This window comes from Scleropages formosus, chromosome 8 (assembly GCF_900964775.1).
Source record: "Scleropages formosus chromosome 8, fSclFor1.1, whole genome shotgun sequence".
In the NCBI taxonomy this organism is placed as follows: domain Eukaryota; kingdom Metazoa; phylum Chordata; class Actinopteri; order Osteoglossiformes; family Osteoglossidae; genus Scleropages; species Scleropages formosus.
In genome coordinates, this window is record NC_041813.1 from 19,684,011 (window position 1) to 19,699,842 (window position 15,832).

Genomic DNA, 15,832 nt, shown 5'->3' on the forward strand with positions numbered 1-15,832 from the left:
CCCTTAATAAATCTTATTAAGGTAAGAATAATCCAACAAGGCTAAAATCAGTCTCAAACCACTGTCAAACCAGTGGGAGAAGGGTTCTGTATGCATTTGCTTTGAGGATAAATTTCTACGTACTTTTTTTGGAACTTTTTCGTGTTTTTGTTGATGAAATTCAGTCATATCGCAGTAGAACTATAAGCAGAGTTTTTGAGATGATCGAATGCCTTTTCAGCGCAAGCGGTTTTCTCCATTTCACAGTCATCCTGTCTCTGCAGGATGAAATAAATAAAAGCTCCTCCTGGGAAATGTACTTGTATGTGTTCAGTTCATTCATGAACAAATGAACAGTCAGCATAAGCCAAACCACAATAAGATCTTTTTCATGGTATATATAGCTTCATAGAACCATATGAAATAGCTGTATTATTTAATAACTGTTTGAAACTTTCATCTTGATTAGATTTATTTGTGCATAATATGATGTGCCCAGCCAAGGAAGCTTGTTGTCTGTACACATTGCATACTGATACTCTACCGGATATTAGTTTAACATAAGTAAAGAGACTGAATTTTATTTTTTTTCAGATTTTATCACTATATTTATGGGATACTTCAAGTACGTTTTGCTTTTCTATTGCCCGGCTACAGAACTGCAAAGGGATATTGGTGAAACGCTTGATTGTCTTAGATATTTTTGTCCCAATGGCGTGTCCGTACTATCGTGCCTTTTTCCTGAAGCAGCGTCTGTGTTTTCGAGCTGTTTGTCCCAGTAGCGCTTCCGTGCCTCAGCTTTGTGGTTTCTTTTTTCTTTTTTTTGTATTATTCCCGGTTACGCTTCCGTGTTCTTTTGGTCACTCTGTGATGTCATAGTCACATGATCGACCGTGTGCTCTCGGAACGGGCGCACGGGGAGCAGCCCGCCGCCGCCGCTGCCGCCGAAGAGCCACTTGTCGACAGGTCAAAAAGTGCGGACCCGGCGTGAGCTGCCGCGCGCCGCCATGGCCAACATCACGAAGAAAGTGTCGTGGTCGAGTCGCGGGGACGAGCCGGCTCCAGCAGGGGAGGGGACGCCGCTGCTGAACGGCGCCGGAGGAGCGGCGAGATCATACAGTCGACAGGTAACGGCCGGGGACGTCGATTCGACTGGGTCGCAGCCTTTTTTTTTTATTTTTTTCCCCCTTGCCTGGTTTGTTTCATTGGTTCGTGGGTAGTAGTGACTCAGCTCACTCCAGTCCTGTGTTCGACTCCGTTCTTATTTTGCAGGGTTAGTAACGGTCACAGGGGCACCACACACAGCAGTGGCAGAATTCAATTCTGTTCACAAAGCGGTATGATAGTATATCATGATATATAATGAAATGAATCAATCAGTCAATGAGGTTGGACTCGAACCAACACCCAGCCCCATGTCATGATGACTGCTGCACCGCTTGTGTACTACCACTATTGTAACCTCCCATGGCATGTAATAATAATAACTGTCTCTCTGACTCTGTGTCTGTCGCTGTAGTTTCTGTTCCCCTAGCTGTATGTTGTGGGTTTTTGGTAAAATTGCATTTTTTTTTTTTATTTGTCATATGGGGAACTGGAAAATGAAGTGACCACATCACACATGGAGGTTTGTCTGTTGTTACTTGGTGGGAAAACAGTCAGATGCACTTGTCTCTACTGCTATATATGATGATATGACCTGAGCAGCAGCAGCCGGTGTGTCGCCATGGATGGTTTCTCGACCCGGCCCTCCTTTAAGTCCTCTGGGGTTCTGGGATTTTCAGTCCCGACCCTGGAAGCAGGCAAGGATGCGTTCTATGACGGAGATGTTCCGCGGGTCCTCGTAGGCGGTCGAACGTAAGGTAACCTCCGGGGACCTTGTGCCTGCCCCTCCCTCCCTCAGCAGTCTGACCGGCGGTTACCGCGGTCCGGGAAATAATAAGTCAACGCACATCTTGTCTTTCTGCTTGTCGGCAACAGATTACATTAAATAAATCCACTTAAATATGCAACTTTTCAAAATCGTAACGGCCTTTGAATCGGTCGTTTCCAGGCATTTACACTCCGTTTGTACTAATTGTGATCTCGGTAAATAGCGATACCGCAGTATTTCGCACCTAAGCAGGTTGCTCTCTGTTTGCCAGTAGAACCTAGTGAGAGTGCGTTAATAGTCTGTGCCAGCAGGTGGCATAGTGGTTAGAGCTGTCATCTTGCAATCGACGTGGGCTCGAATCCCACCCCCTCCTATATTACCCCTTGATTGAGGTGCCTACCCTGAATTGATAAAGTAAAAATTACCCTTCTGTCTAAATAGGTAAATAACTTTAAGCAGCTTACTGTACGACGCTAACACGGTAAATCCCTTTGGAGAAAAGTGTCAGATTAACAAGTAACTTAGTGTACCATAAAAAGTGAAACTTTGGCCAAGTTTTATGTCACAGACAATAACATTTTGAACGTTACTAAATACGCAGGTGATCATAAGACATGGCGTTGACTCGTTTGTACAGTTGTCAGGAGATCGTGAGAGAAATGGATCTGAAAGAGATGGCTTTGAGACCCTTCTTGATGTCGGGAGGGATTCAGGTCCTCTGAGAAACAGATGGCGTTCATTCCGTTACATCGGAGCCAAAATTGAGATCCGAGGATTTTGGATCTCTCATGAGCAGAACCTTCAGGCAGTTAGAGGATGAGTGATTGCTGAGTTCCGGGTAGGTGGTCGATCGGGTCCCATTTTTACTGTATAATAACTGTCAATCGTTTCCGAACTACAGTTTTCCGGGAGCGGCATATTTCAGATTGGGAGGCTGAGCACAGTGGACCTGGAAGAAGACCCCGCTCCAGAGGAGGTAATTCACGCCGCGGTTGCTCTCCCACCTCCCCTTTCCTTGCACTGTCTAGGTACCTCCTAGTCCTCATTCTCACAGTGGTACTCATTCACAGCACACGCTAACCTTCCCGGAGCCGCAAGCCCTTACGATGCTGTAATTGTCCCGGCCGTCTTGGCCCTCGGCCTCAGAGAGGAAGTAAGCCCCACAGGGTGCGTGCGTGCTTCAATGAAGCGTTGACTCATTCCTCCCGCTGCGGACACGCACTCCTGTTTTCAGTCAGTGCCGCTGCCTTCTATGTTGCTTTTTTTTTTATGCAAGAGACGGAAAATTAGATTGCGAAAATTATTTTTTTTCCCCCGTGCCTTTTGCGGAACGTCTCTGGCAGGGTCTTGCCCTTCAGCGGTATGGTATTGGATTGAGGGCATGTGACCGAGCTGTCTGGCCTTCGTCCTTTCCTGACCCCTGGGTGCTTTATGGAACAGCCGTTTTTTTAAGCTAACTTCACACAGTGTATGTGGGTTTTCTCAACAAAGCAACCATAGATCTACAGCTGTTTGTTTGTGTGTGCGCATGCATACAGTAACAACTCTGTATACTTCCAGTTAGGCCAGTTATGAAATTATACCCTTCATTCTCTCTCCCTGTGTGCAGGAGTCAGCCATTAGTCGACCAAAGGAAATCCCTCACAACGAGAAGCTTCTTTCACTCAAGTATGAGGTAACCAAATAAAAAAAGTAATGTTAACTAAAAATTAATAATTACAGAATAAATAATTTGATATCTCTCAATCTGCAGTTCATTAAAATCAGAGCTGCTGAGTGTCAGTTTGCGGTGGTTGTCGGCATTTGTCCCCAGCGTGTGGCAGGTTTTTGTATGGGGGTACAGTCTGCAGCCCCCAAAGCTGGGTTCTCTACTGAACGCACCGTGTTTCCAATGTGTTTCAGAGCCTCGATTATGACAACAGCGAAAATCAGCTGTTCCTCGAGGAGGAGAGGCGCATGAGCTACATGGTCAGTGGTTTGTTGTTTGTCGTTCTGTCTGTCCATGTGGAGGGCAATGGGCAAAAATCATTTTCAGTCACACCGCAGACAAGCTGGTACGCTGCTGCTGTGTCACCGGGTCCTCGGCTTACGAATGCAATATGGGCTGGAAGTCTGTCTGTAACTCAAAAGTTTATTTTACCAAATTCACAGTTAATAAAGGTTGCATAATACGGGCGCCCCTCGATTCATTTATGGGTTATGTTCCGTAAATATCTTCGATATCGCTGTAATAAATACTTAAACAATTTTTATTTATTTTAATTACCTGTTAGCTGTATCAACACTAAAATTATTTATAATAGAAGTACATCTGCAAAAACTTCAGTGTCAGTTGTTTGACCAATTGACTCCATAAACACGTGCAACATTCCTCACCTTATTTTTGATCACCAAAACGCAGGAACACCGGACACTAGCTCTAAACACTGGGAGTTAGTTGAATTAAGGTGGTTTCTCACACTGCTGCTCCATTTGGGTGCTCTTTACTGCCATTTGTTGACTTGTTGTTCTCTATTACACACAGTTTTTGGAAAATAGCAAAGTGCAGGGAAAATACACACACACATTTTCTGAACCGCTTGTCCCATACGGGGTCGCGGTGAGCCGGATTTGATAAGGTACAATAAGAAAAGACTTGAACATGCAATAAAAATAAGCTGGAAAATGTAACTTTGAAATTTTATAACCCCACCAGCTCCTCATATTATGAACGGTTAAGCTGCATCATGAGATGGCTGGTTGGGTGTAATTACCCCAAATGGACAAGCTCTGGCTTTCTCACTGGTTGGTCTTAGGGCTTCAGATGCCTGGAGATCAGCCGCTGGGTGGTGTGTGCGCTCATTGGCATCCTCACAGGCCTCATTGCTTGCTTCATCGACATTGTGGTAGAGAACCTCGCTGGACTCAAGTACAAAGTCATCAAGGAGAGTATCCTTTCTGTAGCTGAGGTCTGTGATCCACACCGTTCCCAGGCTGCTACGGTCAACGCTACATGGATTCTCCATAACCTCCTGCTAATGTTCAGATATCGAGAAGTTCACCGAAGCGGGAGGTCTCTCCATCTCGCTCATCTTGTGGGCATTCCTGAACTCCGTTATTGTCATGATGGGTGCTATCATAGTGGCTTTCTTTGAGGTAAGGCCAGTCTGAACCTTGGGGCTTGAACCATGTGGGTGGCTAGTTCTGCCCTTCCACATGTCTTCCTTCATATGAACCTGAGGATGTTCTCCTCAGCGGGCATTGATGGAACTCACTCTGCCCCTCAGCCCATTGCAGCCGGCAGTGGAATCCCCCAGATCAAGTGCTACCTGAATGGAGTGAAAATACCCCGTGTGGTCCGCCTTAAGGTAACACGAATCCTCATTTATCTGTCTGCCCAATACAGATGTTCGACAATCAAGAGAATCTTTGTGAATGCGTTCAGTTTGGGTCGGTGTTCAGTTTGTATCCCATCTACAGCGCTCTCCCAAATTCAGTTGGACAATTTTCCAAAAGATGGGTGTGTCAAGAAGAGCTCAGGAGACAGTTTGAGCTCCAAGAAGCTAAAAGTGTGGGCCACTATGTCAAGCAGATATTCAGCTGCCCAACACTGAGCTTAATATGTGTTTTCCTTTTTCCATGTTTAGACCCTCGTGGTAAAGGTGTGTGGTGTGATCTGCTCGGTGGCAGGTGGCCTGGCTGTAGGAAAGGTAGGTATCCATCGTGAAGAATGCATCACCTCCACCGCATCACTGCGGTTCTGTTGAAACTCTTCTCCCGATGCCACCCCAGGAAGGACCCATGATCCACTCGGGGGCCGTGGTGGCTGCCGGCGTCTCGCAGGGAAGGAGCACCTCTCTGAAGAAGGACTTCAAGGTGAGCTGTTGCATCATGCTCTTTCAAATGGTCTGATGTCCTCCTTGGTGGACGTTGGCAGTCTGACCCCTCTGTCTCAACAGATTTTTGAGTATTTCCGGCGGGACACAGAGAAGAGGGATTTTGTGTCAGCAGGAGCAGCTGCCGGAGTGTCCGCTGCCTTCGGAGCTCCTGTTGGTAAGGACCGCAGTCCTACCAGGGATGTCTGAGAGAAGTGTGTGAACAATATGGAGAAAGTTAATTCTAATATTGTTGTTTGTGAGGTCACACCCCTGGATCTGTTCTGTTTGATTAAATGAGTTTTTTATTTTTTTATTTTTAAAGTGTGTGTGTGTGCACACTTAGATATATATATATATCTATCTATCTCACACTGTCTAGTGTTTCATACCGATACTGTTTGACCTATAGATTATTAAAAACTTTAGGAAATCTCGGTACGGGCATTTAATTATTTAGATCAAAGAACGTTTGTTTTATTAAACTCTTCTAGTGTTAATTTCTACTGGCTACATGCTTGACTCTGAGTCACAATAGTAAACCTTTTTCGTCCATTTTACTTTTTTCGCTTTCTCTTAGTATGTCATCTGAGCCACAACATTACAGCATGATGCATAACCATGTTGTATATCTGTAATGCAATACAACTGTAATGTAAAATATAAAATATAACCAGAATTGGCAGTTTTCATCACACTAAATATCATTACTAATATGGATGTAATAATTTTTAAGTAAATGGTTCAGGCGTAATCTGTACATTTGAATATCACTGGAGTTCTTTAACGAAATTTCCGCTAAATTCTTTCAGAATAGTGCAGCCATGTCTATGGTTGACTGGAATAGCCAGGAAACAAGTGGCTGCCCACCTCGATTATATATTGTAACGATCAGAGGTCTTTGGGGGGGGAACCCAAATGGCGATACCCTTGTGGGAAGCACCCCAGAAATTACTCAATTCCCTTTTCCTACACCAGTTCGTCAAAGCGATGTACCTAGGTGTGTCTGCAGAATGTGGCGATGCCCCGTTGACCTCTCACCTGTGACTGATTAAGAAGCTTTTGCAGTTGGTCAAAGAATCAAATGTTTGTTTTCCTGTCAGGTGGTGTCCTCTTCAGCTTGGAAGAGGGAGCATCCTTCTGGAACCAGATGCTGACGTGGAGAATAGTGAGCAGCAGGGGTTTGGTGCACGTGGCGTGATGTCGCCCGTGTTTCCCTCAGATGTGTCAGCTCCAATATCTCTCTTCCTCCAGTTCTTCGCATCCATGATCTCGACCTTCACGCTGAACTTCTTCCTGAGCATCTATCACAATAAGACTGGAGAACTTTCTAACCCTGGTCTCATCAACTTTGGACGCTTCGACAGTGATGTAAGCTCCCCTGCTTTTCTCCACCTGCAGGGGATGTGCTCAACCGTTTATAAGGAGTACTGCTTTTAATTATTTAGATTTTATTGGTTCCCAACAATTTTCTGCAGTTCAACTTCCTAGATTTGAATGTGACATGGATAATGTGATGAAGGGGTCTATTTTAAACTCAACATCTTCTACTTTTCCATCGGCCCTCGACAGTGCGCTTCGACACCTGTGCGCTTCAGGAGAAAGATGTCGTCAACAGAAGTGTGATTATCATGGGCAGTTAGCTTGTAGTCAAAGGGATTTTTAAAAATCTGATAGTGTGCCAGTTAGAGCTGCTGTCTTTGGATCCAAAGGTCGCAGGTTCAAACCTCACCTCTGGCTGTAGTACGCTTGAGCAAGTACTTACCCTAAATTGCTCCAGTGAAATTACCCAGTTGTATAAATGGGTAAGTAGTTGTAAGTAGATTGTGGCTTTGGAGAAAAGCGTCAGCTGAATGAATAAATGTATAAAAAAAAAAAAAAAAAAATGTTATGTCCACTGTGTGAGTGAGAGATAGAGATTTGTTGTGGTGTCCTGGCATCTTGTGTTGCTTTCTGATGGGAGCAGTGTCCTCTACTGAATATGAAGGACTTCAGGAGCAGTTAGAGGGCTTTCTAGTTTCTAGAAAAAGTGTTACAAAGAACACTAGAGAAGCAACCGATGCCAGTGCGTTTTTGCCAGAAGACCTCTAAAACCTAAATGTTTCCATTTTCTGTGATCATTGTTGAAATGATCAGATGAATCGGTGTCGTGAAAAATATCTACGACCACTTAGTGTCCCATTTGGAGCTTCAGTGAGATATCTCATTATGGTCATATGAGGACTATGGTCAAGCAGCTTGTTAATCACGTGCTGGACACAGGACCTTTTTTTTTTTTTTTTGCGGATTTGGAACATTTCCAGTAAAACTTGTACGTGAGCTGCAAGACACTGGTATTTTTGTCTTTCTTTTTTTGTCACATGATTTTTTTCCCGCACTGTATTCGTTGCCCTCGGGGGGTGACAACTGATGCTGGAAACTTGGTGCTCATCGAAGATTCGAGTCATGCTCCTAACTTAGAAATTCCTTAAGGCTTTGGTTCTCAGCAGTCACACTGACAAGGCTGCTTTTGGTCTTGGGGGGGGGTTAATTTTCAATAATTTGCCAGTATGTTTTAGGGTTTTAATTTATTATATCTATAATGACATTTTAGTTGGATGTCTTTGTGTAAATAAAATGCTTTTAAAAAATTTTCTTTAATTAAAAAAGGCAATAAAAATGTTGGTAGTTGAACTAAATGCAGGTTTTTAACTTGTGGATATAAATGTGCGTCGTGGTACCAACGTAGTTGGAATGCAACTTAGACCGTAGGGACCCTTTTGGTGCCATTAACATATAACTCTGTATTACTTTTTCCTGATGCAAGTAAGAGCACAGACAGTTATTGTTCATTACTCAGATTGGCACAAAATTGTTGTAAATAAACTGGATGCTTACTGCTAGTTAATAGTAGGTGTATTTCACCACATTTCTCCTGCTTCTTACTGCTCGCACTTATAGAAGTTGGGAGATTTAGTCTGGGCCTGGTAGAATGAGTTCCCTCTGTCTCTCTCAGCTGGTGAATCTCTTCAAGCCTCCAAGAAAGGTTTGCTAAATGAACGCGTGATACTGATTGCTGTTCCCGTTTTCTCAGAGTGTGGAGTACAACCTGTACGAGATCCCCCTCTTCATATGCATGGGAGCGCTGGGTGAGGATGTGCACCTTCTCCAAATTGGACACCATTCTGATAGAAACGCATCCCAGCTTTCTGCTAATGCTCTCATACTCCCCTCTAACCAGGTGGCCTTCTTGGAGCCTTGTTTAATGTGCTCAACTACTGGCTCACCATCTTCAGGATCAGGTATGTCTGCACCATTTCTCTTTGTCACTTTGTCAATCACCAGTGAAACGTGTCCGTCAGCTTCCTTCTCAAACTTCTGAATGCTGTAAAGGGATTTCCAATTTGGGCTTTTCCATCGAGCTCAGGAATTTGAGGCGTAGCCAGGCGGGCCTTAATCCCCTGATCCCCCTGTCATTTCTGTGCTGAAATCATAAGGGCCACTGGATTACCTCAGATAAGTCTCCTGCCATAGCCCAACTGATGACCGCCCAAGGTCCGCTTACGAAACCCGAAATGGCCTTAAGTGGTTCATCATAAAGCTCTTCTGCCCAAAGTCAAACAATATACCTCCCAATGTTTGAGGCAGTAGTGTAAGCCCTCAAGGGTTCAACAATACGACACTTAAAGGGACTTGACTGTAACCATCCGGCCCGCTTCTCCTCCACCAGGTATATTCACCGGCCCTGCTTACAGGTGATGGAAGCCATGCTGGTTGCTGCAGTGACCGCCACAGTCTCCTTTGCCATGATCTACTTTTCCGATGACTGCCAGCCCCTTGGTGAAGATCAGGCAGAAAACTATCCCCTGCAGGTGAGCATATCGTCATGTCCAGTTGTGCCTTTCGCCTTTTGTTATTTCAGTTGTATGTTTCCAGTCACAGCGTTCATACGTTTGTCCCACTCTGCAGCTGTTCTGTGCAGATGGCGAGTACAACTCGATGGCCACAGCATTTTTCAACACACCAGAGCGCAGTGTCCGCAGCCTGTTCCACAACCCCCCAGGTACGTAGCCAGTGTTAAAAGCCTCTGGTGTTCCTGATACAGTCACGCTTGTTGACCGCTGACCTGGAGGAGCCAAGGTACTTCCTGTCAGGACCAGGGAACCTGTAAAGATTTTCCACCGCATTATCTGTGAATAGCGTCAAAGAGCCTCTCGTCTGGGTGCCAAACACATCCCCCATGTTGGAGCTTGGGGGGCGGGATGTGGGGCAGCTGTTAGAGTGCTCAGATACTTGAGCCTCCTCCGTCCTGTCAAGCCCTTGTCTTCGGCCAGGGTGTGCTGATTCTTTTTCCAGATCGATAACACAGCCCTCCCACTTGTTTCCTATTCCAGCGCTAACTGGAGCCTTGAGGAGGGATGCGTTCTCATCCAAAGGATTAGGATAAGCACAAATCATTCTGCTTTCATACTGGCATGTTTAAGTACTCTAACAAACGCGGAATTGAAAAGAAGTGTGCTCAACTTTTAGTTTGCCCTCTCGTGGACAGAAGAGCTACTGCATCAGCATCAGCTGACTGGGGCGCTAATGCCTCACCTCACTTCTGCCTTCTTTCGTGTTCCCCTATCTGCCAGGCTCCTACAACCCCCCGACACTGGGAGTGTTCACACTCACTTACTTCTTCCTGGCGTGCTGGACATATGGGCTGACCGTGTCCGCTGGGGTCTTTATTCCCTCGCTTCTGATTGGCGCCGCCTGGGGGCGACTCTTTGGCATTATGCTTGCGCACATCACCCCGTATGGCTCTGTAAGTGCATAGGGGAACAGTCCTCCACGCAGAGTTTCCGTAGCAGCATGTGCTAGAGTGGTGTTCGGGAACTTCTCAGTTTGATTCTTCTGTCTGATGGACAGAAGTCAACACATAATTCAGTCAGTTTTTTTATTGACTTGCCTGATGCTTTGGGATGTGCCAAAGATCAATTTGACGTGACTTATTTCTCACTCGTTTATTGTGCACCAGATTTGGGCAGATCCTGGCAAGTATGCCTTGATTGGAGCGGCTGCTCAGCTTGGTGAGTATATCATATACTGAGTACCATGACACCTCGAAGCACTGCGATATTGCACCAATATCCTCAGTAAAATCAGTCATCAATCAGGTTGCTTGACAAGCCCCTCCTTCCTCAGGCGGAATTGTCCGGATGACCCTCAGCCTGACCGTCATCCTGGTTGAAGCCACAGGCAATGTCACCTATGGATTTCCCATTATGCTGGTGCTGATGACAGCCAAGATTGTGGGCGACTACTTTGTGGAGGTGGGTTTGGTGGTGTTAACTTTTTTTTTTTTTCTTTTTCCTGACTTAAGGTCATTTATAGTGATTGCTTGATGGGTCTAAAGGTTCTTTCAGTAACTGATCTTATTTTCCTGTCTCGAGATTTGAAAGCCTGTTAATCCTGTAGCTGTTCTTCTGGTGGAAACATCCAGCGCCTTAGTCAAAACTTCTGGGAAGACTAGTTCCCCTTCTGCAATCCTCATTTAGGAGAGCTGCAAAATTGGCACAAGTGAGGAAAGTGATGTGGTGTTGCTGTTAATGGCAGATGTCATCCCCAACAGGGCCTGTATGATATCCACATCAAGTTGCAGAGTGTGCCCTTCCTGCACTGGGAGGCCCCAGCTACATCCCACGCACTCACTGCCAGGTACTCCACTCCCCCGCCATTGCCACTATCCCTCTGCCCTGACACGACCCCAGCTGAGGGAGACCAGCTCATGGCTTCTTTCTGTGTTCCCCAGGGAGGTGATGAGCTCTCCAGTAACGTGCTTCAACAGGGTCGAGAAGGTGGGCACTATCGTGGATGTTCTCAGCAACACCTCTACCAATCACAACGGCTTCCCAGTGGTCACTAGGGTGATGGATGACGATGAGGTACTTAACCCCAAGTGCCGTAGAGTCCTTCCATTGGCGCAATTGTTTATATTTCCCTTTTACTTTTCACAAGATCACATGATATGTTGCCGTAACACCACTAATCTGCATTTCATTCCTCTCCCTGCCTTAGCCTGGCAAAATCTGCGGATTAATCCTGCGCTCTCAGCTTATTGTGCTCCTGAAACATAAGGTAAGAGGTCAAGAACAAATCAGACTGGGTGTTCTTACTGAAAATTGGCGGCCCAAACAAGTCCCACTTGTATGCATTTTGTAAGGATGTCATTTTATCTATTGGTATTTGGTTCCTTTGAACTAAGCAATGAGGACAAAGCTCGCTCACACTGTAACCAATGAGGATGCTTGCAGTTATGTAAATAGTTGATTTGACCAATTGGGAGTGTCCCTCATGTATGACAATTCAACTGAGACCCTACATCTCCTGACCTTTGCAGGTGTTTGTCGAGAGGACCCGATCTCGTCTCAACCAGCGCAAGTTGCAGCTAAAGGACTTCCGCGATGCGTACCCCCGCTTCCCCCCAATCCAGTCAATCCATGTGTCCCAGGATGAGCGCGAGTGCATGATGGACCTGACTGAGTTCATGAACCCTACGCCCTACACCGTCACTCAGGTATGGAAAGCAGGCCTCATGGCGCACATACCGTCGCCATGGAGTTGTTCAGCTCAGCTAAACTCTGAAATGTTTCAAAGCTTTGTTTCTGAACCACTTCACCACATTCTCGACTTGTGAACTTCAGAAGAGAAACAAGCAGACCTCATTTAGACTTCCTTCATCATATGCCCAGCAGAAACAAACTTGGCTATATTTCCAGTTTCCTGTAGCAAGCAATAATCACAAGTAAAATCAGGTTGCTGTAGACGATGTTCACCACCCGTTCTAGTTTTCCCAGAACATTTGTTTGTGTCCCTTTTAATTTTGTTCATTGCTTTCACCCCTGGCTGTTTGCTGCTGGCATGTGCTGCAGGAGACATCTCTTCCGCGGGTCTTTAAGCTGTTCCGCGCTCTGGGTCTACGACACCTCGTTGTGGTGGACAGTGAGAACAGGGTGAGTCTTCGCCAGTTGTCCAATCAGCACTTTATATCTGTTGGAGGTTCTCTTTGTGAAACTGAAACCTTAGTTGGGGAACCACATCTGTACCAGAAGTAAGCTGATGTATCTGAGTACCTGTCTGTCTACATCTTAATAATCAATCTATATACTATATATTTTTCTATATATGTCTTTGTGTATTTAACTGTTTATGCATTTGTTGCTGTTTCACTGTATGTATTTGTATATCTGAGTATCAGTAACATTTGTCTACTGTCTAGAAATTTTGTGTATATCTGGATGTTATACTTCATGTGGTTCAGGGCTTTGACGAACAGTAGAAAATGAGATTTGAGCTGATAACCACCGTAGCATGTGCTGCTGCTCAGGTGGTGGGTCTCGTGACGAGAAAGGACCTGGCCCGGTACCACCTGGGCAAGCACGGCCTGGAGGAGCTGCAGCTGGCTCAGACGTGACACGTTGCTGCACAGGCCACAGACCTTTCTGGTCACCCACTGCCCCACCACGGATGGTGTGCCACCCTCCTGGCACCGTTTCTGTGTTATGAAAGGCACCAAACGACTGAGAAATCAACCGCAGCCTCCTCCCTCAGCATTATCTTGGGTCTGTTCTTTTGAAGCTAGCATCACCCCCCTGTTTTGTAGGTCCTGCCCCTTTGTTTTTGCACATAGTTAGTCATTTTAATTCACACTGGTTCGTGTGTTAGTGTATTAAACTGTGACTGTGTGTGCATGATTGTGCGAGTTTCACAAATTACACGTGAGCTCTCTTCCCGTGCAAAAACTTCATTAGAGGGAAGAAACGGGTCAATGAGGGTAGCGCGAGCCCCGGCCAATCAAGGTTTCCATGGAAGCGCGCCGTCGATGTTTTCAAGCAACATATTAATAATCCGTGAGCTGAGAGTTGGATTTTGGAAACGGCTGATCTCAAAAGTGCTGCTCTGCCGTTGTTCCTTCAGCTCTTTCCAAAGTCCACCTTGTTGGTTCTTGGCAACACTAGCACTCCCTGCTGGTCTGACCTGATGTAAAATGTTAAATGCGATTATTTGTCATGTGTTCCTGTGTATCAAGATGCGCACTTGTGACGTCTCGTTTCAGTTCTCCATTACTGGGGTACTGGTATCAGTGCAGCAGGAAGTGTCTGTGTCTGTCACTCCTTCCTCTGTCACTGAGTGTGTGTTGTGAGGCTTATTCAGCCCTTCAAAATGGGTCACTGACTTTTGTTAATTTTCATGTTCATGTGCATTTCATATCCTGACTGTTTTTACTCTCAAGTAGCACTTTCTTATCAATTATATATTTAATACAGATAAAACATTATTGATTAGCTGCTGTATTGTAATATCTCTGTGTCATTTGGTTACATTTGTCATGTTTGGTACCACATACTTCCCATCCCCCCTCGCTTGTGTAAACATCACACCCCAACTTGTACACAGAGAGGTTTGCTTTAGGTGCTCGCACACAAATATGAATATTTGTCAGCAAAAGACCTTCTCTCAGCTAAAGCAATGCAACCTGTGGAGCGTGTTCACATCTTGGCTCAAAATGTGAAAGGCCTTTCTATCAACCAGTGAGGTTGATCCTTCATAACTCTAGTGATTCTTAGTTCTTGAATATATACATACATATGTATGTGTGTATGAATATAACTTTATTTTTTGCTCTTTTGCATACTGAGCTGTGATGCTCCAGGACATGTTGTGTGAATCTCACCTCCCAGACCTTGCCCATCCTGGCTGTCTGTGGTAACAGCAGTTTCAAAGTGCTAAGTGTTAACCTGTTTACACTGCTGGTGCCTTCTATTGAACTGAACCATTATAGTGTGTAGAACCTGATAATTAGGTGTCCTCAAGTTTATCACAATGTAGAACCTTATATGCACTGGAAGTTGATTTCATTGTTTAATTTTGCACACTGGCAAAATAAAGGTGAGAGTAGCGATAACTGACTTCATGTAATATGTTGAAATGATTTGTGTAAAATTAAGAGCAAGTTTTAATAGTGTCACATATAAAATATTTCATTTTAAATTTATGTTCCACATTAAATTAGTTTTTATGTTATCATGCACTGTGATTAAGAACGTCTGGCATTGAGGAAGAATCGCTGTCAAGGATACACTTATGACAGTTGGCTGTTAAGCATTTAACAGAGTATTGGACATTATTTTAACTGTTACCGGTCTTACATTTCTTCCATGATTTTTTTTTTTTTGGGTTAAATAAAGTTTGATTTCTGCTGTTTGCCATTATGCCACTTTATTGAAAAGGTATTTGTGTGAATTGCCAAGTTGTGTGTTTTGTTGTTGGTTGAAATTTTTTCACGTTAGTTATGCAGATTTCCTGACAATTTTACAATCTGTCACCTGTATAAATGCAGAATGGCAGAATGTACATCTGCAAGTTTTTTTATTCTTTTGGATTTTATCATTCATTGAATTAAAGCCTTCTGAAGAAATATTTTTGTGACTAATAAAGTTAAGTTGATCACAAACTATTTTGACATGTTGTTTCTAAGGTAAAGACTTGTCAATCTGATTTAGAAAAATCTAAAACCCCTTTTTCTCTGTGTACCTCAATTTAGGAAGAGTCTGAACATTTTGTTTGTAAATCCTAGTAAATGCTTAATGGTTCATATTATTTAGATTCTAGTTGTGAGAGTATTGGACGATGGATGGAAGCAACAGTGGAGAACCGAAGTGGTTGGACCAAAAATGTTTTTCTTTACTTAAAAAGATGTGCCTCAAAAACACTTTAACCCCAGACAAATACAAAAAATAAACATTTGGTTACAAAAGAAAATAAGGCCTATGAGCCGTGGGCTTAAACCCCTTGCACCAACAGCAATACACAGCTCTCTTGTTCGCTATGTGAGTGCCTGTCCAGATGAGTCTTCTAACTAGCCGACCAAATACAAGCTTTGTAGCAGTAACTCTGCCATTCTGGCTATACCATAACAGCCTCAACAATTAACTCCAAAGTACATAGTCCCCAAAAATAATGCCCAAAATAAATACAAAAACATACAAAACATTGGCCTGTTATAACTATCCACATCTTACAATATATAAAAACATTTATCCCATTACACAGTAAATCACCCCTGTCAAGTTGGTTGTGCCCAAGGACTCCCACCTAGAAATAC

General features: G+C 44.3%; 1 protein-coding gene across 1 annotated transcript; it reads left to right on the forward strand.

Annotated features, from left to right (window-relative positions):
- Positions 1 to 848: 848 nt before the first annotated feature.
- clcn7 (chloride channel 7) lies at positions 849 to 15,181 on the forward strand. The gene is made up of 25 exons (XM_029254346.1): positions 849 to 1,106; positions 2,754 to 2,828; positions 3,462 to 3,527; positions 3,755 to 3,820; positions 4,648 to 4,780; positions 4,878 to 4,987; positions 5,119 to 5,199; positions 5,479 to 5,541; positions 5,624 to 5,707; positions 5,791 to 5,884; positions 6,810 to 6,874; positions 6,961 to 7,077; positions 8,780 to 8,834; positions 8,927 to 8,987; positions 9,416 to 9,557; positions 9,655 to 9,748; positions 10,320 to 10,492; positions 10,706 to 10,757; positions 10,873 to 11,000; positions 11,300 to 11,385; positions 11,480 to 11,612; positions 11,746 to 11,805; positions 12,068 to 12,244; positions 12,600 to 12,680; positions 13,055 to 15,181. The coding sequence occupies exons 1-25, from the start codon at positions 987 to 989 to the stop codon at positions 13,139 to 13,141; spliced, it is 2,403 nt and encodes an 800-aa protein (XP_029110179.1). The 5' UTR covers positions 849 to 986; the 3' UTR covers positions 13,142 to 15,181.
- The last annotated feature ends 651 nt before the right edge of the window (positions 15,182 to 15,832 follow it).

What these genes read in the sequence shown, in the direction of transcription:
- clcn7 (XM_029254346.1), top strand. Translation starts at nt 987, where the DNA reads ATGGCCAACATCACGAAGAAAGTGTCGTGGTCGAGTCGCGGGGACGAG. An exon ending in GTGGCCTGGCTGTAGGAAAG is followed by an intron (nt 5,542 to 5,623) that starts GTAGGTATCCAT and finishes ATGCCACCCCAG; the next exon opens with GAAGGACCCATGATCCACTC. An exon ending in CCTGTTCCACAACCCCCCAG is followed by an intron (nt 9,749 to 10,319) that starts GTACGTAGCCAG and finishes CCTATCTGCCAG; the next exon opens with GCTCCTACAACCCCCCGACA.